Source organism: Phocoena phocoena, chromosome 8 (assembly GCF_963924675.1).
Source record: "Phocoena phocoena chromosome 8, mPhoPho1.1, whole genome shotgun sequence".
Lineage (NCBI taxonomy): Eukaryota > Metazoa > Chordata > Mammalia > Artiodactyla > Phocoenidae > Phocoena > Phocoena phocoena.
Window position 1 is genome coordinate 58280770 of NC_089226.1, and position 26073 is coordinate 58306842.

Sequence of the window (26073 nt, forward strand, 5' to 3'; positions counted from 1 at the left end):
TGTACATTTAAGTGTATAACTGAATCACTTTGCTGAACACCCAAAAGTAACAACCTTGTTAATCAACTATGGTCCAATATAAAATAAAAATTAAAAAAGAAACATGTAAGGTTTTGTAAGACATAACATGTAAGATTAAAAAATACATGCATTAAGAAACAAAGAGCTCAACTAAAATAAATTTACACCTCAAGGGACTAGAAAAAAACAACAAACTAAGCCTAAAGTTAGCAGAAGGGAGGAAATAACAAAAATCAGAGCAGAAATAACAAAGATCAGAGCAGAAATAAATGAAATAGAGACTAACAAGACAACAGAAAAGATCGATGAAACTAATAGCTGGTATTTTGAAAAGATAAAGTAGACAAACCATTAGCTGGACTTACTAAGATGAAAAGAGAGAGGACTTCAATGGAATTATAAATGAAATAGGAGATATTATAACTGACATCACAGAAATACAAGGAATTGTAAGAGACTACTATGAAAAATTATACACCAACAAATTGCAAAACCTAAAAAAAATGGATAACTTTATATCCAATCTACCAAAACTGAATCATAAAGAAACAGAAAAATCTGAACAGACTGATTACTAGCAAGGAGACTGAATCATAATTAAAAACCTCCCAACAAAATAATTTCAGGGCTTCCCTAGTGGTGCAGTGGTCAAGAATCTGCCTGCCAATGCAGGTGACATGGGTTCGAGCCCTGGTCCGGGAAGATCCCACATGCCACAGAGCAACAAAGCCCGTGCGCCACAACTACTGAGCCTGTGCTCTGGAGGCCGCGAACCACAAATACTTAGCCCTTGAGCCACAACTACTGAAGCCTACACACCTAGAGCCTGTGCTCCACAACAAGAGAAGCCCGCGCACTGCAATGAAGAGTAGCCCCTGCTCACCGCAACTAGGGAAAGCCCGTGCACAGCAACGAAGATCCAACACAGCCAAAAAGATAAATTAAATAAAATAAATTTTAAAAAAATTTAAGGTCCCAAAAACTCCAGTAGTGAATTCTACCAAACATTTAAAGAACTAATACAATCTTTCTCAAACTCTCCCAAAACACATAAGAGGAGGGAATGCTTCCAGATTCACTTTATGAGGCCAGCATTACTCTGACACTAAAGCCATACAAAGACACTGTAAGGAAAAGAAAATCATAGGCCAATATCTCTTATGAACATAAATGGCAAAAATCCTCAACAAGATATTACCAAATCAGATTCAACAATACATTAGAACGATCATATGCCATCATCAAGTGAAATTTGTTCCAGGGATGCAAGGATGGTTTGACATTTGCAAATCAATAAATATCATACACCGTATTAACAAAAAGAAGGATAAAAATCATGTGATCATCTCAATAGATACGGAAAAGCATTTGACACAATTCAACACCATTCATGATAAAATCTCTCAACAAACTGGGTGTAGAGGAAATGTACCTCAACATTACAAAGGCCATATGTGACAAGCCCACAACTAACATCATACTCAATGATGAAACACTGAAAGCTTTTCCTTTAAGATCAGGAATAAAAGAAAGATGCTCACTGTCACCACTTTTAATCAACACAGTACTGGAAGTCCCAGCTAGAGCAGTTAGGCAAGAAAAAGAAATAAAAAGCATTCAGATTGGAAAAGAAGTGGTGAAACTGCCACTGTTTATAGATGACATTAAACACTAAAGTCTCTATCAAAAAACTAGTTAGAATAAATGAATTCAGTAAAGTTGCAGGATACAAAATCAGTATATGAAAATCAGTTGAGTTTCTCTACATCAACAATGAACTATCAGAAAGAGAAAGTAAGAAGACATCATTTACAATAGCATCAAAAAGAATCAGATACCTAGGTATAAGTTAAATCAAGGACATGAAAGACCTGTTTACTGAAAACTATAAGACACTGATGAAAGAAAATTGAAGAGAACACAAATAAATGAAAAGATATTCTATGTTCATGGATTGAGTTAATATTGTTAAAATGTCCATACTGGGCATCCTTGGTGGCACAGTGGTTGAGAGTCCGCCTGCCACTGCAGGGGACACACGTTCATGCCCTGGTCCAGTAGGATCCCACATGCCGTGGAGCGGGTGGGCCCGTGAGCCATGGCCGCTGGGCCTGCACATCCGGAGCCTGTGCCGGATTCGCAGCGGGAGAGGCCACAACAGTGAGAGTCCCGCATACTGCAAAAAAAAAAAAAAAAAAAAGTCCATACTACCCAAAGCAATCTTTAGATTCAGTGCAATGTCTATAAAATTCCAGTGGCATTTCTCACAGAAATAGAAAAAAATGATCCTAAAATTAGTATAGGACCACAAATAGCCAAAGCAATCTTAAAGAGCAAAGCTGGAGGAATCACACTTCCTGATTTCAAAGTATAATCCAAAGCTATAGTAATCAGAATAGTATAGCGCTGGCATAAAAACAGACACGTAGATCAATGGAACAGAATAGAGAGCCCAGAAATAAACCCATGCATATATGGTCAATTAGTTTTTAACAAAGAAGCCAAGAATACTTAATAGAGAAAGGATGTTCTCTTCAGTAAATATGGTTGGAAATGATGGACAACCACATGTAAAAGAATGAAACTGCATGGGGAGTAAGTCCGGAGGAACCAAGATGGCGGAGTAGAAAGACATGCTCTCACTCCCTCTTGTGAGAACACCAGAATCATAACTAGCTGATGGACAATCATTGACAGAAAGACACTGGAACTCACCAAAAAAGATACCCCACATCCAAAGACAAAGGAGAAGCCACAATGAGAAGGTAGGAGGGGCGAAATCATAGTAAAATCACATCCCATAACTGCTGAGTGGGTGACTCACAGCCTGGAGAACACTTACAACACAGAAGTCCACCCACTGGAGTGAAGGTTCAGAGCCCCACGTCAGGCTTCCCAATCTGGGGGTCTGGCAGTGGGAGGAGGAATTGCTAGAGAATCAGACTTTGAAGCCTAGTGGGATTTGATTGCAGGACTTCGAAAGGACTGGGGGAAACAGAGACTCCACTCTTGGAGGGCACACACAAAGAAGCGTGCACATCGGGACCCAGGGGAAGGAGCAGTAACCGCAGGGAAGACTGAACCAGACCTACCTGCCAGTGTTGGAGGGTCTCCTGCAGAGGTGGGGGGTGGCTGAGGCTCACCATGGGGACAACGACACTGGCAGTAGAAGTTCTGGGAAGTACTCCTTGGCGTGAGCCCTCCCAGAGTCTGTCATTAGCCCCACCAAAGAGCCCAGGTAGGCTCCAGTGTTGGGTTGCCTCAGGCCAAACAACCAACAGGGAGGGAACCCAGCCCCACCTATCAGCAGTCAAGTGGATCAAAGTTTTCCTGAGCTCTGCCCACCAGAGCAACAGTCAGTTCTACCCACCACCAGTCCCTCCCATCAGGAAACTTACACAAGCCTCTTAGATAGCCTCATCCACAAGAGGGCAGACAGCAGAAGCAAGAAGAACTACAATCCTGCAGCCTATGGAACAAAACCCACATTCACAGAAAGATAGACAATATGAAAACGCAGAGGGCTATGTACCAGATGAAGGAACAAGATAAAACCCCAGAAAAACAACTAAATGAAGTGGAGATAGGCAACCTTCCAAAAAAAGAATTCAGAATAATGATAGTGAAGATGATCCAGGACCTCGGAAAAAGAATGGAGGCAAAGATCAAGAAGATTTAAGAAACGTTTAACAAAGACCTAGAAGAATTAAAGAACAAACAAACAGAGATGAACAATACAATAACTGAAATGAAAACTACACTAGAAGGAATCAATAGCAGAATAACTGAGGCAGAAAAACGCATAAGTGACCTGGAAGACAGAATGGTGGAATTCACTGCTGCAGAACAGAATAAAGAAAAAGAATGAAAAGAAATGAAGACAGCCTAAGAGACCTCTGGGACAACATTAAACGCAACAACATTCACATTATAGGGGTCCCAGAAGAAGAGAGAGAGAAAGGACACGAGAAAATATTTAAAGAGATTATAGTCAAAAACTTCCCTAACATGGGAAATGAAATAGCCACCCAAGTCCAGGAAGCACAGAGAGTCCCATACAGGATAAACACATGGAGAAACACTCCGAGACACATAGTAATCAAATTAGAAAAAATTAAAGACAAAGAAAAATTATTGAAAGCAGCAAGGGAAAAACAACAAATAACATACAAGGGAACTCCCATAAGGTTAACAGCTGATTTCTCAGCAGAAACTCTACAAGCCAGAAGGGAGTGGCATGACATATTTAAAGTGATGAAAGGGAAGAACCTACAACCAAGATTACTCTACCCAGCAAGGATATCATTCAGATTTGATGGAGAAATCAAAAGCTTTACAGACAAGCAAAACCTAAGAGAATTCAGCACCACCAAACCAACTCTACAACAAATGCTAAAGGAACTTCTCTAAGTGGGAAACACAAGAGAAGAAAAAGACCTACAAAAACAAACCCAAAACAATTAAGAAAATGGTCATAAGAACATAGTATCGATAATTACCTTAAACGTGAATGGTTTAAATGCTCCAACCAAAAGACACAGGCTTGCTGAATGGATACAAAAACAAAACCCATCTATATGCTGTCTACAAAAGACCCACTTCAGACCTAGGGACACATACAGACTGAAAGTGAGGGGATGGAAAAAGATATTCCATGCAAATGGAAATCAAAAGAAAGCTAGAGTAGCAATACTCGTAACAGATAAAATAGACTTTAAAGAGTGTTACAAGAGACACAGGAGGACACTACATAATGATCAAGGGATCAATCCAAGAAGAAGATATAACAATTATAAATATATGTGCACCCAACATAGGAGCAGCTCAATACATAAGGCAACTGGTAACAGCTGTAAAAGAGGAAATCGACAGTAACACAACAATAGTGGAGGACTTTAACACCTCACTTACACCAATGGACAGGTCATCCAAACAGAAAATTAATAAGGAAACACAAGCTTTAAATGACACAATAGACCAGAGAGATTTAATTGATATTTGTAGGACATTCCATCCAACAACAGCAGATTACACTTTCTTCTCAGGGGTGCACAGAACATTCTCCAGGATAGATCACATCTTGGGTCACAAATCAAGCCTCAGTAAATTTAAGAAAATGGAAATCATATCAGGCATCTTTTCTGACCACAACACTATGAGATTAGAAATCAATTACAGGGAACAAAACATAAAAAACACGAACACACGGAGGCTAAACAATACGTTACTAAATAACCAAGAAATCAAAGAGGAAATCAAAAAATACCTAGAGAAAAATGACAAAGAAAACACAACAATCCCAAAACCTATGGGATGCAGCAAAAGCAGTTATAAGAGGGAAGTTTATAGCTATACAAGCCTACCTCAAGAAACAAGAAAAATCTCAACTAAACAAACTAACCTTACACCTAAAGGAACTAGGGACAGAAGAACAAACAAAACCCAAAGTTAGCAGAAGGGAAGAAATCACAAAAATCAGAGCAGAAATAAATGAAATAGAAACAAAGAAAAAAATAGCAAAGATCAATAAAACTAAAAGCTGGTTCTTTGAGAAGATAAACAAAATTGATAAACCATTAGCCAGAATCAAGAAAAAGAGGGAGAGGACTCAAATCAATAAAATTAGAAATGAAAAAGAAGTTACAGCAGACATCGCAGAAATACAAAGCATCCTAAGAGACTACTACAACCAACTCTATGCCAATAAAATGGACAACCTGGAAGAAATGGACAAATTCTTAGAAAGGTATAACCTTCTAAGACTGAACCAGGAGGAAACAGAAAATATGAACAAACCAATCACAAGTAATGAAATTGAAACTGTGATTAAAAATCTTCCAACAAACAAAAGTCCAGGACCAGATAGCTTCACAGGTGAATTCTATGAAACATTTAGAGAAGAGCTAACACCCAACCTTCTCAAACTCTTCCAAAAAATTGCAGAGGGAGGAACACTCCCAGACCCATTCTATGAGGCCACCATCACCCTGATACCAAAACCAGACACAGATACTAGAAAAAAAGAAAATTACAGACCAATATCACTGATGAATATAGATGCAAAAATCCTCAACAAAATACTAGCAAACAGAATCCAACAACACGTTAAAAGTATCATACACCATGATCAAGTGGAATTTATCCCAGGGATGCAAGGATTCTTCAGTATATGCAAATCAATCAATGTGATACACCATATTAATAAATTGAAGAATAAAAACCATATGATCAGGGCTTCCCTGGTGGCGCAGTGGTTGAGAGTCCACCTGCTGATGCAGGGGACACGGGTTCGTGCCCCGGTCCGGGAAGATCCCGCATCCTGCGGAGTGGCTGGGCCCATGAGCCATGGCCACTGAGCCTGAGCGTCCGGAGCCTGTGCCGGATTCGCAACGGGAGAGGTCACAACAGTGAGAGGCCTGTGTACCGCAAAAAAAAAAACAAAACCATATGATCATCTCAAAGGATGCAGAAAAAACTTTTGACAAAATTCAACACCCATTTATGATAAAAAACTCTCTAGAAAGTGGGCATAGAGGGAACCTACCTCAACATAATAAAGGCCATATACGACAAACCATCAGCAAACATCCTTCTCAATGGTGAAAAACTTAAAGCATTTCCTCTAAGATCAGGAACAAGACAACGATGTCCACTCTCACCACTATTATTCAACATACTTTTGGAAGTCCTAGCCACAGCAATCAGAGAAGAAAAAAAAATAAAAGGAATACAAATTGGAAAAGAAGAAATAAAACTGTCACTGTTTGCAGATGACATGGTACTATATAGAGAGAATCCTAAAAATGCCATCAGAAAACTACTAGAGCTAATCAATGAATTTGGTAAAGTTGCAGGATATGAAATTAATGCACAGAAATCTCTTGCATTCCTATACACTAATGATGAAAAATCTGAAATACAAATTAAGGAAACACTCCCATTTACCACTGCAACAAAAAGAATAAAATACCTAGGAATAAACCTACCTAGGGAGACAAAAGACCTGTATGCAGAAAACTATAAGACACTGATGAAAGAAATTAAAGATGATACCATCAAATGGAGAGATATACCATGTTCTTGGATTGGAAGAATCCAAATTTTGAAAATGATTATACTACCCAAAGCAATGTACAGATTTATGCAATCCCTATCAGATTACCAATAGCATTTTTTACGGAACTAGAACAAAAAATCTTAAAATTTGTATGGAGACACAAAAGACCCCAAATAGCCAAAGCAGTCTTGAGGGAAAAAAACGGAGCTGGAGGAATCAGACTCCCTGACTTCAGACTATACTACAAAGTCACAGTAATCAAGACAATATGGTACTGGCACAAAAACAGCAACATAGAACAATGGAACAAGATAGAAAGCCCAGAGATAAACCCACACACCTATGGTCAACTAATCTATGACAGAGGCAAGGATATACAATGGAGAAAAGACAGTCTCTTCAATAAGTGATGCTGGGGAAACTGGACAGCTACATGTAAAAGAATGAAATTAGAACACTCCCTAACACCATACACAAAAATAAACTCAAAATGGATTTGAGACCTAAATGTAAGACCGGACACTATAAAACTCTTAGAGGAAAACATAGGAAGAACACTCTTTGACATAAATCACAGCAAGATCTTTTTTGATCTACCTCCTAGAATAATGGAAGTAAAAACAAAAATAAAGAAATGGGACCTAATGAAACTTCAAAGCTTTTGCACAGCAAAGGAAACCATAAACAAGATGAAAAGACAACCCTCAGAGTGGGAGAAAATATTTGCAAATGAATCAAGTTACAAAGGATTAATCTCCAAAATATATAAACAGCTCATGTAGCTCAATATTAAAGAAACAAACAACCCAATCCAAAACCGGGCAGAAGACCTAAATAGACATTTCTCCAAAGAAGACATACAGATGGCCAAGAAGCACATGATAAGCTGCTGAACATCACTAATTATTAGAGAAAAGCAAATCAAAACTACAATGAGCTATCATCTCACACCAGTTAGAATGGCCATCATCAGAAAATCTACAAACAACAAATGCTGGATTGGGTATGGAGAAAAGGGAACCCTCTTGCACTGTTGGTGGGAATGTAAATTGATATAGCCTCTATGGAGAACAGTATGGAGGTTCCTTAGAAAACTAAAAATAGAATTACCATATGATCCAGCAATCCCACTACTGGGCATATACCCAGAGAAAACCATAATTCAAAAAGACACATGCACCCCAATGTTCACTGCAGCACTATTTACCATAGCCAGGTCATGGAAGCAACCTAAATGCCCATCGACAGACGAATGGATAAAGAAGATGTGGTACGTATATACAATGGAATATTATTCAGCCATAAAAAGGAACAATATTCTGTCATTTGTTGAGACATGGATGGATCTAGAGACTGTCATACAGAGTGAAGTAAGTCAGAAAGAGAAAAACAAATATCATATATTAACGCATGTGTATGGAACCAAAAAAAAAAATGGTACAGATGAACCGGTTTGCAGGCCAGTAATTGAGACACAGATGTAGAGAACAAACATATGGACACCAAGGGGAGAAAGCTGCGGGGGTGAGGATGCTGGTGTGATGAATTTGGCGATTGGGATTGACATGTATACACTGATGTGTATAAAATGGATGACTAATAAGAATCTGCTGTTTAAAAAAATAAGTAAAATTAAATTAAAAAATTTAAAAAAACGACTAATACTAAACTTTCTTTGGGTTATTTGTATGGAAATATGTTAATATAAATGTTTCAGACATTACATGAAATTCCTAAAAATCTTATATGTTCTGGTATAATGTTATAAGTCATCATTCTAGTTATTATTTTAAAATGTATATCTCAGAAATAACTAAATTTCCTTGTCAATTGCATTATTATGAACTTTCGTGAAATCTTTAACTGTGGTCATTTTTAAGTCTTTTGTCATTTACAGACAGTTCTGGGTGTAGTCTCATGCTTTTGCAAAAATGTTCCTATAAAAGGGTTTCATCTTCAAGGAATTCATGGAAAAGACTGACAAGTACAGGTTTCTGGTAACCGACTATACTGCTGAACTGAATGAATAAGCATTTTCAGAACTCTTATGGAATACTGATGAATTCATAAAAGTGCTAACAAAAGATCAAGATGAAACAAAAATTAATTACATGGGACTGAGTGAACTGATGAGGATGATTATAATTTTTGTGACTTTCTGTTTGAATAAAAAAATTTTTAAATCCAAAAAAAAATGAAACTGGACACTGTTTTACACTGTACACAGAAATCAACTCAAAATGGATTAAAGACTTGAGCATGGACCTGAAACCATAAAACTCCTGAAAGAAAACATAGTGGGGTAAGCTCCTTGACATTGGTCTTGTCAATAATTTTTTGGACTTGACACCAAAATCAAAGGGAACAAAAGCAAAAATAAGTAAGTGGGACCACATGAAACTAAAACACAGCAAAGAAAACCATCAACAAAATGCAAAGGCAGAAGATATTTGCAAACCACGTATCTGATATGGGGTTGATATCCAAAATATACAAGGAACTTATACAACTCTATAGTAAAAAAAACAACAAACAAATAGCCCAATTAAAAATTGGGCAAAAGACCTAAATAGACCTTTTTTCCAAAGAAGACATACAAATGGCCAAGAGGTACAAGAAAATGTACTCAACATCATTAATCATCAGGGAACTGCACATCAAAACCATAAGGAGATGTCACTTCACACCTATTAAAATGTCTGTTACAAAAAGAAAGGAGATAAATGCTGGTGAGAATTTGGAGAAAAAGAAAACCCTGTACACTGTCGTTGGGAATGTAAACTGGTATAGTCACTATGGAAAACAGTATGGAGGTTCCTCCAGAAATTAAGAATAGAGCTTCCATATGACCCAGCAATCCCAATTCTGGTTGTATATACAAAGGAAATGAAATCATTGTCTGGTTTTTTTTTGAAATTTAAAAAATTTATTTTATATTGGAGTATAGTTGATTTACAATGTTGTGTTTCAGGTGTACAGCAAAGTGGTTTTGTTAGACATATACATATATCTATTCCTTTTTAGATTCTTTTCCCATATAGGTTATTGAGTATTGAGTAGAGTTCCCTGTGCTATACAGTAGGTCCTTGTTGTTTATCTTTTTTTTTTTTATTGGAGTATAGTTGCTTTACAATGTTGTGTTAGTTTCTGCTGTACAGCAAAGTGAATTAGTTATGTATATACATATATCCACTGTTGTATAGATTTCCTTCTCATTTAGGTCACCACAGAGCATTGAGTAGAGCTCCTTGTGCTATACAGTAGGTTATCATTAATTATCTATTTTATATATAGCAGTGTATGTATGTCAATCCAGTTTCCCAATTCATCCCACCCCCCCATCCCCCCTTGGTAACCATAAGTTTATTTTCTATTCTGTAACTCTCTTTCTGATTTGCCAATAAGTTCATCTGATCCGTTTTTCTAGATTCCACATACAAGCAATATTATATGATGTTTGGCTTTCTCTTTCTGACTTACTTCACTCTGTATGACAATCTCTAGGTCCACCCATGTCACTGCAGATGGCATTATTCATTCCTTTTTATGGCTGAGTAATAGTCCATTGTATATATATACCACATCTTTATCCATTCCTCTGTTGATGGACATTTAGTTTGCTTGAAATCATTATGTTGATGAGATATTTGTACTCTCATGTTCATTGCAGCATTATACATAATAGCCAAGGTATGGAAACAACCTAAGTGTCTATCAGTGGATGAATGGATCAAGAAAATATGGAATGAATATTATTCAGCCTTAACAAAGAAGGAAATCCTGTCATTTGTGACAACATGGATGAACCAGGAGAGCATTATGCTAAGCGAAATAAGCCAGACAGAGAAATACTACATGGTATCACTTATATGTGGAATCAAAAATAAAGTCAAATTTATTGAAACATTATCAAAAAGTGGTTTCTGGGGGTTGGAGAAAATAGGGAGGGGTTGGTAAAATGGTACACATTTTCAGTTATAAGAATAATAAGGTCTGAGGATCTAGTTATAATGTGACTATAGTTGATAACACTATTGCATAACTGAAATTTACTGAGAGAGTAGAACTTAAATGTTCTCATAAGAAAATAAAAAGGGAAAGAAAGAAGGAAGGAAGAAAGAAGGGAAAAGGAAATATGTGAGGTGATAGATGCATTAATTAACTCAATGAGAGGAATTCTTTCACAATGTATATCAAGTCATCAATTGTACACTTTTAATATGTTACAATTTTATTTGTCAATTATACCTCAATAAAGCCAGAAATAAAAAAGAGTTTTCCAGCTCCATGGAAGACAGTGGAGAATTGCTTTCAGGATTCTGAAAATTCTTTTTTTTTTTTTAATATTTATTTATTTATTATTTTTGTTTGTTTGTTTAGGCTGCGCCAGGTCTTAGTTGTGGCATGTGGGATCTTTGTTGTGGCGTGCGGGATCTTCATTGCAGAATGTTTAGTTGTAGCATGTGGACTTCTTAGTTGCGGCATGCGAACTCTTAGTTGCAGCATGCATGTGGGATCTAGTTCCCCAACTAGGGATTGAACCCGGGCCCCCTGTACTGGGAGCATGGAGTCTTACCCACTGGACCACAAGGAAAGTCCCAGGATTCTGAAAATTCTTGATTGTTGACCTCAAATTCCATTTCGAATCAATCATGTGTGAGGGTAGAGTAAAAATATCTTCATACATGCAGGGACTCGAAAGATTGCCTCTCTTGCACTAGTTCTCAGGGAACCATAGGGTATTCTCTACAACAAAGAGAATATAGGAATAAAGAGCAAGGCATGGAGTCCAAGAAGTAGGGGATGTAACAGAGAAGAAAGAGAAGAGGAGCTTTATGGCCTGTGTCATATTTAGAGAGCGAACACTTCTTATGGAAGCAGGACAGGGCTTCAGTAGGGATATTTCTAAGGAGGGGAAAGGGTAGGTGGAAGCACATTTCTCCTGTGTTTGAGCAGAATGAGAAGAAATCTGTCAGTTCTCTTGGAGAGTTCAATAATGAAATGGTAATAGGCACGTAGAAAACTAAGTAAATGAAAGTTAAGACAATTATTAAAACAAGGAAAACTAGAAGTTGTAAAGAAAGTATAGTAAATTATACTTGGCTCTGATATGATGTTAACCCTGAAGATTAACAACAAAAAATTGTAATATAAATTGAGAAGATGGGGGAAAGGGAAATCTGTTTCCAAGAATAATGGTATAAGAGAGTGGGTCCTTCATTTTTCATGCTAGAAAGTCCATAAATCATTTAGAAAAGTGAAAAGTGAAAAATCAGAAAATAGCAGTACACATGTGTTACTTAGAAATATGAAGGTAAATACCAGAAGAAACATCTTAAGGAGTTGAAAGTGATTCTAAGGAGGCAGGCAGCTACTGATTTTCATTATGTCTTGGTAGTCCTATTTGACTTTTAAAATAGGTATGTGTAGGGACTTCCTGGTGGTCCAGTGGGTAAGACTTGGGGCTCCCAGTGCAGGGGGCCCAGGTTCAATCCCTGGTCGGGGAACTAGATCCCATATGCATGTCACAACAAAGAAGTCCGCATGCTGCAGACTAAGACCCGGCGTAGCCAAAATAAATAAATTTATTTTTAAATAAAAATATAAAATAGGTACATGTGTTCTTTGATTAAAACATGATTAAAAAGAAAAAGAAGGAAGTTCTGAGAATGGACTTGTCTTGTAGCCAAAGAATACAGGCAAATTCCAACCCTTCCCCCACCCTTTTTCTTTTACTTTTATATCTCCTGCCCTCCCAACAGGAACCCCAGGCCTCTGGCCTGTGCAAAATATTTCTGACCTCTCCCAGTTTCTGGTTATAAGTATGTCCTAAATATTGCATGGAGGGAAATGGCATGCCTTTTTCTGTGTCAAAGACAGAAGAATAAATTCAAAGAAATGTTAATTTTTGGGGGGGAAAAAGGGTAGAGGACTATATACCGAACAGAATTCATAAATTTAAGGGTGTGCAAAGAGGGGAGAAAAGCAACTGGTTGGGGGGGGCGCTGGGGAGGGGGTTCGGAAGGGGAAGCGTAAGTGGCAAATGAGAATTGTGTAGAATACCAAGAAGTCGAGCTTCAAAAAGGAGCAGTGCTCACAAGCTGCAGAAGAAACATTTAAAATGTTTGTTAAATAAATGAATGAAATCCCAATCACTGTCAGTAGTGTATTTTTTGAATGCTAGCTGTTGACACCCCAGAGGAGGGGGAATATACTATGAAACTATTTATCAGATAATCTTCTGTTTAATGTAAGTCTTCTGTTTAACATATTTTCTTCCACGTTTAGAACTTCAAAGCGTTTAATAAAAAAAAGAATAGCTCAGCTGAAACTTCTCTTAAAGTCCTGCTTTGTTTTTCTTATCTCTGCAGTGCTGAATTATCCCAAGGTCGTTACTGGGACGGGCTAGGCTCTCCTCCAGATTCCCCATCTCCTGGGAGTGATGTGTATTGCAGCAGTGAGCCCAGTGACCCTCAGTATGACCAGAGTCTCCTGGAGAACTTGTTTTACACAGCACCTGTAAGTCACTGAATCTGAAACTTTAGGAATTGGAGAACAAGAGTATTAATAATATAAGTGGGTGTAGGCATGTTACCACTTGCCAGACAGAAAACTATCCATTTTACATACGTTATTTAATTATAATCACAATCTGAAGAGGAGAGTATTATCCTCATTTTACAGATGAGGAGATAAGCCTACTAAGATTAATTATTTTGTCCAAGGACACATCATAGCAAGTAAGTGTTAGAGCCAGGATTCAAATTCAAGTTTACCTGAGTCCAAAGCCTATAATCTTAATATATTATGTGGCTTCCTAAGAGCTCTTTCAAGGAAGAGCTAATGTAGGTATACCCTCAGAACCACCCTTGACTGGTATCTTTTCAGATACAGGTGTTCCAGAAACACCTCTACTCATGGTGGACAAATACCTCTACTGACCCTTAAGACAGAACATTCTCTTTTCAGGCAGTTTTAGCATTTTCAAAGTTCTTTCTTATGTCAAGCCGTATGTTCTATTCATTGGTTTAGCATCTTCTAGAGTGTATACAAAATGAGTTCATTCACTGTTCCACAAATAATCATATTTGTGAAGATTGCTGTCATATTCCCTATTTTCTTTTTCTCCAGGTCAGCAAAGATACCTGAAATACAGTGTAGTTTATACCAGCTCAGTGGAAAAGCAATGAGGGTGACCAGGGTGCAGAAGAAGCAGGGAGGACTTTTACATGAGATTGTCAGGAAGGAGCATCATGAGGGATAAGGGATTTTAACTGAGACTTGAAAAGTAATGTTCAGAGAGATAAATGATATGAAATAGGAATAGAAAGAATGACCTGTTTAGAGAAGCAGTTTGTGTACTACAAGGCATCTAATTTGACTGGGTAAGAATTCGTGTGGAAGAGACATTGACGAGGCAGGCTAGCACATTACAAGCAGTCTGTAACAGCGTTTGAATGTCGAGTGAGGAGGAAATGACATGACTGAAATAGTGTTCTAGGAATGTTAAACTGGCAGTGATGTAGGAGGTCAACTGTGGGGAGAATAATGGGAGCAGATAGGAAGCCATTGGGTTATTGGAGGTGTGAGACAGAGAGAGAGAGAGAGAGAGCATGCCAGAATGAGAGTGGCAGCTGTGGGATTGGAAAGGAGGAGATGGACTTAAAAGATACTGTGAATTGTTAGGATTTAATGACTTTCTACCTTAAAAGTCATCACTGATACTGTGTTACCTGTAGGAGAAAAGAGAAAGGGAACTTACATTTAGTACACATTTTCTGTGTGCCAGGGAATTTACATTACCTGTTATTTATTAAGTACTGTGCCAAATGTTTTAAGTTCATTATTTCATTTAATTCTTTTACTAGCCCCATGAGATAGTGTTATCCTTTTACATATCATGAAATAAAAGCTTAGAGACATTAATTACTAGTAGTTAGGCAGAACTAGAATTCTTACCCTAGTCTGTCTGGCAAAAAGCCCATGTTGTTCCCACTAGACCACACCATCTCCTAAGTCTTGAGCATAGCATTAGAATCTGATCTTGACTTGACCTCCCTAACCTCATCTCCCACTTTTGCCCTGTAACCACTGGCAACTCCAGTCATACTGATTGTCTCACAGTCTAGCTTTTTCCATCCCCATATCTCTTGCTCATACTGGTCCTTCTACTTGTTGAAGGATGTTGAAATGCCCTTATACATCTGGTAAACTTCTCTTCATTCTTTAAAAATCAACTCATCACCTCTATGAAGAAACCATCCCAGACTCCTCTAAGCAGAGTTTGTTGCCTGAATGTCCACAATATCCTGCACATACCTCTCTTACAGCCCTTATGTTGTACGATACAGTTCCTCATGAACAAAAACATGTCTTCATTATCTTTTTATTACCTGTAAAACAAAGGCCTGATAGAATTTTGAGTACTCAGTGAATTCTTAGTGAATAAACGAATGAATGTGTGAATGGTACTAAGTAATCCCCCATGCTATCTGAACAAAATAATTTTAGAAAATGTTTGTTTACTGGAAGAAGGAGTGAACCAATTGGCCTTGAGGCACTGGGAAGACCAAGGAGTTAGAATGCTCATGTCCTTCCCTGGGGTCAGTGTTTAATGTTCTTAATATTGAATAACATCCACAGCTTAGAAATTCAGCATTACCTTGTGGTTTTGTTTCCTGAAATTATGAGCTTTTGAACAACCTGGTTTATATTTACTCTAATTTTTTTCAGGCTGTGAACCCATCTAGCTTTTGATCACCTTGTCAAAACCATTTTTAGAAGCTGCCACTTAACAAAGAAAAACTTAAGTGCAAAAAGCCTTGTAATTTCACCTTGGAAAAGTTACATTGCCTCCTAGAAGGACATTCTGATCATGCCTATTTAACTATTAATTTGTTACCCTTATGACAGGTCAATACGTTATACACCCTGAGATGCTGAGAAAAGGGAGTTGGAGGTGATAAGCTTAAAACTACTTTGGATTGGTCTCCTGCATTTATAACAGCAAGATTTTTTTTTAATTGGAGCCAAATAACTATAACGCTGTCTTCTTATTTTGCATTTGTGTTAGAGCTGATTAGTCAATTTCAGCTGCCTTTTCTCACGATAAAATTACAGGGGGTTTACCCACCGGTTCTGCCATTACGAAAATTTGTGACATATAATAAACAGTTCATCTTAGCAAGGTTAAAAGCAGAATGAATCATTAGGAGTATAGAGTGCTGAAAAAAAGTAGAATCTTTAGGGCTTCCCTGGTGGCGCAGTGGTTGAGAGTCCGCCTGCCGATGCAGGGGATGCGGGTTCGTGCCCCGGTCCGGGAAGATCTCACATGCTGTGGAGCAGCTAGGCCCATGAGCCATGGCCGCTGAGCCTGCGTGTCCGGAGCCTGTGCTCCGTAACAGGAGAGGCCACAACAGTGAGAGGCCCGCGTATCAAAAAAAAAAAAATTGAGATGGGGACACCTTACAGGAATGTACTAAGGATTAGAAATACACATGCAGCATTTAACATAGTACCAGATACATAGAAGGCAGTCAGTAAATAGTGGTTGTTATTACTTTTGAGGATTCAAAAGAAGAATCTATTTTCATTTATTTTCTTTGAACTGAACTTGTAGGTTATTTTTGTGAACTTCATATTATTTTTATATAGCCAGGATAAACAGGATTATCTTCCTGGTGTCAGTTATCTCTTTTGATTACTACTTTTAGAGAAATGTTTTCATTACCACTATCCCCAAAGCAGTTATCTTTTAGTGCCTCTCTTTTTGTTTCTTCCCCCCATAGAAATCTGATACCAGTGTCAGTGATGTCTTCAGTGGAGATGATGATGTTGTCCCTTCTAAAAAAATGAGCCAGTCAAAAGCTCTTGCCAGATCTTCTAAGGTTCTAGAGTCAAATGATCATAAGTTGAAGAAGAAGGTGGTGGGCAAGAAAAATAGGTGAGCCTCTTTATGAATGCTTGTTTAGAGTCAAAAGCAAAGGAAGATTATTTTCACAAGATCTCTTCAAGTGAAATCACCTGTGTTTGCCAACACTGTCAGACTGGTTGAGTTACAGTAACTCATTAAGTATTGCAGTCCTTAAACATGCAATAACATGAAAAGATGGATGTGATAAAATAATTAAGGGAGAAAGCAGAATTCTAAGTTGTATGTGTGCTCAGTCACACTTAATGTAGAAAATATGCATAAAGAAAGCAAGTGAAAAGGAATACACAAAAGTGATGATAGTAGTTATATTAGAGTAGTGAATAACTGAAGTAAAGTCTGTATCCCTTGTTGAAAACCTAATTCTGTTATATCAGTTTCTGTACTTGTGTGGAGATAATAAGCCTTTGGATTACAAGAATGTTTTTACTTTTTTTTTTTTTTGGCTGCATGGGTCTTAGTTGTGGCACACGGGATCTTTGTTGTGGGATCTTTAGTTGTGGCATGCAGGATCTAGTTCCCTGACCAGGGATCAAATGTGGTCCCCCTGCATTGGGAGCGTGGAGTCTTAACCACTGGACCACCAGGGAAGTCCCTGTTTTTACATTTTTTGAGATTTCTTTCATGTAGATTAGGACCAGAATTATGATGATTAAAGCCATTTCCCAATCTTTGATAACTTGTGAATTAAGATGCCTGCTGCCCTTCCTCCTTCCTCCTCTTGCCTGTACCAACTAGATCGTTTCATATTTGGCTTCTGACCATCTGCCTCACTGTCTATATGAACTCCTTTCAGAAACTTGATTGAACAACAGATGCTATCAGAAACTCCAGAAGATGCCCAAGTGATGACACTAAGTGTGGATAGACTGGCCCTTCTGGGTAGAACACATTCAGTCAGAATCATCATCGAAACAATGGGAGTTCCTCCAGATAGTCTCCAGGAGACCCCTGGCAAAAAAAGCTTTCCTGGGAGACCACCTAAGCTGACAACAAAAAAGCGGTATGTCTCTAACATGGGAAAACTAAATTTGACATTTCTGGAAAGTGTGTCTGCTAGTAATAATAAATAATTACATAGTACTTTATGATTTATAAAGTGCTTTCATATGCTTCATTCAATCAACAAAAATGTACTGAATCCCCCACTAGGTCCCAAGCATTAGAAGTATGAGAATAAAGAAAATTAAGACCCAGGCTTCATTCTTCCATGCCTTATAGTCAATAGGAGAGAGAAACATTTAAATGGCTGTCTCTTGGGTTGGCCAAAAAGTTCGTTCGGGTTTTTGTAAGATGTTACAGAAAAGCCCAAACAAACTCTTTGGCCAACCCAATATGATAGGGCTTTAGGGGCCAAAAGAGATGTTTTATATGAAAAGTGCTGTGGGAACGCAAGACTGGTAAAGGCTTTCAAAAGAGCAGGTCGGTCCTCTGAGGACCTGAGGTTCTAAAAATAGGACCTTGAAAGATATGTAGGATTTATCAGAGAGAAAATACGTTTATTATTTGGTTTGTTTTTTAATTACTTTTCTTGTTTTGACTTTTTAGCACCTTCTTTGTGGAATATCACTTTCCTATGGGCTTTTCCAAAAATGGATTGACAAAGACAGCTTTGATCACTGAGGTGGTTCGACTTGCATCCAGTAAAATTACAGATGGAAGTAAGAGAGAACTTGATTTCTGCTCCTTAGATATTTTGGCTTTGGAAGAATTTTTGAATCCCTAATTATTCATATACTCCTGTATTATCATAGAATCTTAGAGGCAGAAAGAATTTTGAAGTGAATCTAATTCCTTTACTTTACAAGTGAGGAAACTGGTCCAGAGGTGCTGTGACTATTCTGATGCAAGGCAGAAAGGCAGTGACATAGCTGAAACTGTAACTCAGAACTCCTGATGCTTAGATCATGTTCTTTCAACTATTGACGTTTTTCTTTTCTTCCCTTTTTAAAAATAGCTTTATCAAGGTATAACTCACATACCATACAATTCACCCATTTGAAGTATACAACTCAATGATTTTTAATATATTCATAGGTTGTGTAACCATCACCACAATCTAATTTTAGAACATTTTCATCCCCCCTAAAAGAAATCCCATAGTTATTAGCATTCTTTCCTCATTTCTCTCTTTGCCCCCTTTCACTAAGCAGCTCCTAATCTACTTTCTGTCTCTCTCAATTTTCCCATCCTGGACATTTCATATAAATGGAATCATATAATATGTGATATTTGTGACTGGCTTTTTGGACTTACTGTCATATTTTCAACTTTTAATATTTAAGTTGTTTTCAATATTTCGCTATTAAAGACAGTGCTTCAGTGAATAATCTTGCACATGTATCATTTCTCATTTGATGTGAGTATATCCAGCACAAGCGTTTAAAATAAATACTTATTTACCCTTAAAAACAGCACCTAAATAATTTAATATACTCTTTTACTAGAGTACATTGTTTCACTTTCCCCATCACCATAAGGAAGAATTAGGGCATTTAAATTTTTTCATATTTTTATTTTCTGTATGCTTAAATTATCGATAGCAACAGAAGGTGCTCTGGAGGTTTGTTAAAAGCATTCGAGAATGTATACTTGATTCTGCTGGCTGAAGTCAATCAGTGTGTTTGAGGAGCTTTAATGCAATTAAATTGTTTTTATCAAACCCCAATGCAAAGAAAAATGTTGGATTCTTTTCTCAGGTCTTCCCCATCTACCTCCTTCTACCTACAGGACATTTATGAGTTCCTTAAAACTTCTCTGAGCCTCAGATTCCCCATCTGTAAAATGGAGGTACAGCAAGGACACGGTTCTGATATGCACGAGTTTCAGTTAACATAGTATCTACAAAGCAAGAACTGCCTGTATTACACAGGGGCTTAATGGACAGTCAAATGGGATAATGAATGTAAAAGCATTAAACTCTAAAGTTGTATGTAACTAATACTAGCTCACATTTATTGGGCACTAAATTATGTGTCAAGAACTCTACTCAGTGTTTTATATATATTAATCATGTAATATTTTAAAACACATACACACACACAGATGAAGAAAGAGGAAGCTGAGGCATATATCAGTTAAGTAACTTGTCTAAGATAACACAACTGGTTTATGGTAGAACTAGAATTTGAACTAGAACATTTTTGATTCCAAATCATGTGCTTTTCATCTATATTGCTTCTCATGCATTATTATTATTGGCCACAGCGATTGAGTTCTCCCTTTGTCCTTCTGAGAAAGATAGTATGGGACATGTGGAATAAGCATCAAGCCAGGAATTGGAAGAGTTCTAGTTCTGGTTATACCACACACTTAATTGTGTGACCCTAGACACAATGACTTTTCATCTCTGGGCCTCTCTTAACAATATAATATGGAATGGACAAGTTATTTTCAGGATCCCTTCCAACACTTTAAAAAAGTCTGCTTTGGCATATTGTTAGCAATTTATTTACATGAATTTCTTCTTCCATTATTGCCTTAACATATTTTTTAAAATATGAGCTTAAGAACAGAGAATTATATGACAAATACAGTAATATAGTACCAAAACATACTTAAGTAATAAGGAGAAATCTGAGTAGCACCAGGTTGAAATACAGTTCTGTTTGTACATAAAAGATTTTATAGTGTTTTAAAGTGCTTTTTTATCTGTTACCTCAGTTGATCCTCTCAGCACACCACTGAGGTGTAGGTGTTGTCTTACTTCTCTTTCCATGGTGGGATAAGCAGGTAAACTGGTCTAGTGGGTGTGCGCTTGCTGGGCCCAGACCTTTTGTTAACAGTTCCTGTGGATGGATCCAGATAGCAAGACCTAGATCCTGTCCATGAGTACCTAAAGGAATCAAAAGAGTCAAGAAGTAAGATGGCAAGGATAGAGATCAGTAGGTCAAACGGGCAGTTTGAATGAATATCAGAGATAGTGGATTCTCTGTAACTGGGCCTTTTTGTGTGGCTTCTTCAGATCCATTTTAAGGGTCTAGAAGTGAATGGACTGGAAGATCATTTTACAGGTGATAAATTGTGGCTGAAATGGTTCATTAGTAAGTAACAGAACTTATTCATATCAAATGATTCTAGCCCCAAATTCCTTTTTTTTTAAAACCTGTTAAATCCACATAGCAGTGAGCACAGACTCAGATACTACCATCACTTTATCCCATTTACACTTGCTATTACAGCAGAAACCCCTTCCTTTCCATCTATGAAAAGACAGACTCCGTTCTGCCTAATACTGCAAACTAAGATCAGTACTTAGAACCTTGTATAAGTGTGACAGGAGAAGTCCCCTAGTCTTCAGCCAGAAAATAAACTCATTTTCATTATTACAGTTTTTGATTCAGTTCTTCTCTTCATTTATCCCTCATTGTCCCACATCCAGCCAGCCCCCTTCTTTCATTACATTACCTGTCAACTTGTCTTTTAAAACACTGGTCATACCTTACACCCAGTGAAGTGTATGGTATGTCTCTTTACACATCCTGTGCTCCTATGCTTGACATTCATTTCTCATAGCAAAGCAGAGCAACATAGCCCTGCTTATCTTCTCTGTGCTGTATCCAGGATTTTCTCTCTGTCTCTGTTCCTTCAGTCCTAATAACCCTAACACTTTTATGAAATTACACTGACTGGATTCCTGAAAGAGATATTAGATTTGAAAGGGAGGTGGGTGGTGTCAAGGCATGGATTGATGAGATGGCTCTAGTTGGGTGGTGTGACATGTGCTTATGTGTCTGGTTCTCCTTACAGTGGTGAAATTCCAGCAGAGATTTGTGTTTCCGGTACAGTTTGGTGGCCCAATGATAGAACACTGGTGGAATTCCAATCTTACTTTCCAAATTTACACAAAGAAAACCCCACAGTTAAAGGTACTTCAAGTGATTTTGACCTTTGCCTTACCATTTATTCACACTAGGGATTTGGAGCATACTTAAAATTATATTCCTACCTAAACTAGGAAATTCTCCAGGCTCAAACGATATTAATACTTATGATTGTTGTTTATTATTATAATTTTAAATTTCTAATTGATATTTGTTATAGGCTAGATATTATGCTAAAGGCTCTATGTGAACAACACTATCAAATTTAATCATTAAAACAATTTGTGAATTAGATACCTTATTATCTTCAATCTACAGATGAAAAAAACCAAGATTTAGTGAAGTAACTTGTCTAAGATCACCCAAGCTAATAAAAGACAAAGCCAGGACTCTATCCCGAGTCTTTAGATCCTAAGTTCTTAACCTCTTTACTGTGCTCCCTGCTATGGAGGGTTGTTTGAATTGATACAGGATAATAGCCTTAATTTGAGGCTCTGCTTTCTTTTTTCAGACAGAATACATAAGTTATCCATCCCATATCCAAAGTAATATAATGTGGGTAGCAGTTTTATCAGCTAATTCCAAGTTTATGAAATCCACTTGCAACTGGTACAACAGAAATCAAACTATGTCATGAGCAGTTTTTATTTCCTTCAATTAAAAGAGTAGCTTTTATAATCTTTGACTTCCTCTTTGGTATGGATAGTATGAGGAATGCATCTTGTTTTCTTTTTGTTTATATTTTCAGGAGATCTAAATAATACAAGTTCATTTTGGAAAATATAGCAAAATAGGCAGAGAAGGAAAAACATAATATCACAACCTCAAGACAACCTCTATAAGCATTTCAGTATATTTGCATTGAATCACATAGTTAAGGCTTTTTTCTAATTATAAAAGAATTATACATGTTTTTAATAGAAAAATATTTTTAAAACACAAAAATCACCTATAATCTCATCACCAATAAATAACTATTGTTAATATTTATGTGTATCTTTTTCAAATGAATACATTATGTATGTAAATCTTTGACAGTATCAGGATTTTATATGCAATTTTTATCCTGCTTTTTAAAAATTTAACATTGTCTTGAGGATTTTTATTCATTTTTTTCAAAAATGTAAATCTTTTCCATGTAATTTTATAAATATGTGAAGGTTTACTATATATAATTTAATACCCTATTTCTAATAAACATAATGAATATTGTTCATATTATTTCAAATTTTAGTAAACATCATTTTAATAACTATATATTATTCCATTCTAGAAATGTGCTATAATTAATAATTCCTGATTTTGAACATAAAAATCTCATTGTTAACTTTTAAAATATACATTGTATATAAGCTTCTTATGTATTATTTACTATTTCTTCAGTATAAATTTCCAGAAGTGAAATTACTGGGCCAAAGAGTATGAATATTAAAAGCTTTTTATATTTATTGCTAAATTTCCTGTCCAGAAGTATGTTGCCAGTTTATATTCCCAACTTCAGGCATATGACAGCCCCTGTTTCTCCATAACCTTGTTAGCATCAGGCATGTTTTATAATTTTCCCAGCTTTAATGGCAAACATTTGCATCATCTTAATTGCACTTTTCATTTTTAAGCGTGAAGTTGAACATTTTTTGTAAGAACTAACTCTTAAAAATAGAAAAAGATAATCTTCTGACCTCCTTGTGACTGATGAAACCCTCTCTAATCTTCCAGGAAGAATTGGTAAAACCCAGAAGGGAGACCAAAGTGACAGAATATGGGCTCCCACTTAGAGTTCCCTCAGTCAAATAATTAAGCTACTGACTTCATAAAGCATGGATTCCTTTATAAGTCATCATATGTTGTCACTTCAATTAAAGTCCCCTGTGGCTTCTCTTTACTTTAACTTATTCTTTCCTTCTTTTCTCAGCCTGAAGTCATTGGGTCTGCATCACTACCTTTGAGAGCTGTCATTCAATCTGAGCTGCTTTCTTTCAGTGACCAGCTTGCAGTGCAACAGGAAAATGGTCAGACTCCACTTGGCCCCCTCAAGGTATGTAGATACACATTCAGGTAGTCAAGTATTTACGGAGCATGTGTTACTGGCTGGCCGTGAGATTATAGCAGTGAACAAGAAAATCAGCATCTTTGCTCTTGCAGCTTATATTAAAACAGGACAACAAAAGTGCTAGGAAGGGGGCTTCCCTGGTGGCTCAGTGGTTGGGAATCCGCCTGTCAATGCAGGGGACAAGGGTTCAAGCCCGGGTCCCAGAGGATCCCACAAGCCGTGGAGCAACTAGGCCCGTGTGCCACAGCTGCTGAGCCTGCGCTCTAGAGCCCGTGAACCACAACTGCTGAGCCTGCGTGCCACGGCTACTGAGGCCCGCGCACATAGAGCCCGTGCTCCGCAACAAGAGAAGCCACTGTAATGAGAGGCCTGAGCACCGCAACAAGGAGTAGCCCCCATTTGCCACAACTGGAGAGAGCCCACACACAGCGATGAAGACCCAGTGCAGCCAAAAATAAAAATAAATAAATAAATAAATTTATTTCACGTGTATAATTTAAAAAAAAACTGCTGTGAAGGAACTAAATGATACAATATGACAGTAAGTACCTGGGAGGAAGTAGGAGATGGGAAGGTGTCTCTAAGGAGGTGACATTTAAGGTGAGATTTGAAGAATGAGAGGAAGAGGCCACCAAGTAAAAAGCACAGGAAAGATCGTTCCAGAGAAAAGAATGGCACATGCGAAGGTCCTAAAGTGAGAATGGGCTTCACTTCGTCAAGGGGCAGAATGTTGCCACAGGATAGTGAGCCAAAAGGGAGATTGGACAGGCAGGCGGGAGCCATGTCGCTCAGAGCTTTGTAGGTCAGAGTAAAGGGTTTAGCTTTTATCCTAAGAGCCAAGAAAGGACATTGAAGCATGGAAGTGACATCTGGTTTACATTTTAAAAGATTACTGGGTAGAGAATATTGTAGGGTGCAGGAGGGAAAATGTTGCATTCATCCAGAAAAGAAATGATTGATAGTTTGTACTAGAGTAGTGGCAGTGAACAAGGAGAGAAGTGGCTGAGTTTGTGTGTGGTGGGATGAATGCTATGTGTAATTCATCGGAGAGAGGGTTCTGTCCTTTATTCAGAAGCATCATTTTCTTAGGTGGAAGAATTTTTTATTTTTAGAGCTTGCCCTAATCATTTTCTTTTAACTGAAGTATAGTTGATGTACAATATTATATAAGTTACAGGTGTACAATACAGTGATTCACAATTTTTAGACATTATCTCCATTTGTAGTTATAAAATATTGGCTATATTCCCTATGTTGTACAATGTATCTTTGTTGCATATTTTTTACATAATAGTTTATATCTCTTAATCTGCTACTTCTGTATTGCTCCTTCCCACTTCCCTCTCCCCACTGGTAACCACTAAGTAGGTCTGTATATCTGTGAGTCTGTTTCTTTTTTGTTACATTCACTAGTTTGTTTTATTTTTAGAGTCCATGTATAAGTGATACAGCATTTGTCTTTCTCTGTCTGACTTGTTTCACTTAGCATAATACCTGTAAGTCCATCCATGTTGTTGCAAATGGCAAAACTTTTATTCTTTTTTATGACTGAATAGTATTGCATTGTATATGTACAATGTCATCTTTATTCATTCATCTGTTGATGGACACTTAGGTTTCTTCCATATCTTGGCAGTTGTAAATAATGCTGGTATCATTGGGGTACATATATCTTTTTGAATTAGTGTTTTTGTTTCTTTCATATATATACCCAGGAGTGGAATTGCTCATTCATATGGTAGTTCTATTTTTAGTTTTTTGGGAAACCTCCATGCTGTTTTTGACAGTGGCTGCACCAATTTACATTCCTGTTAGGTGGAAGAATTTGAATGTGTGGCTTCACTATAGCTTTGTCCTGTTGTACTGGCGAGCTTTTAAATCATCACAGCCATACATAAAACATTTCCATGACTCCTCATCACCCAGAGGATAAAATACAGGGCATACCATATGACCCCACCTGACCACTGCAGCTTTCTCTGTTCCAGCTTCCCTACCAACAGCCATGTCAAACTATGTAAAGAATTGCTAAAGTATTGTGCTGGGTTATGCATCCATGCTTTTGTTCTTGATTTTCATGCTGCTTCCTCTTCTTGGAAACCCTCTCTGCCCTCTTCTTGGCCTTCTTAGTAATAGATACCATTTAATTTTAAAAACTTGTTTGACTACCATTGCAAAAAATTAACATTAC

The 26073-nt window shown here is 37.3% G+C and overlaps 1 protein-coding gene across 1 annotated transcript in view; it reads left to right on the plus strand.

Moving 5' to 3' along the window:
• The window catches only part of C2CD3 (C2 domain containing 3 centriole elongation regulator), a 127690-nt gene that overhangs the window by 29231 nt on the left and 72386 nt on the right, over positions 1–26073 (plus strand). Inside the window, exons 8-13 of the mRNA XM_065881898.1 lie at positions 13450–13597; positions 16867–17021; positions 17806–18012; positions 18558–18670; positions 21759–21877; positions 23745–23867. Of these exons, the coding sequence (XP_065737970.1) occupies positions 13450–13597; positions 16867–17021; positions 17806–18012; positions 18558–18670; positions 21759–21877; positions 23745–23867 (865 nt within the window). The remainder of the gene's footprint in view (positions 1–13449; positions 13598–16866; positions 17022–17805; positions 18013–18557; positions 18671–21758; positions 21878–23744; positions 23868–26073) is intronic.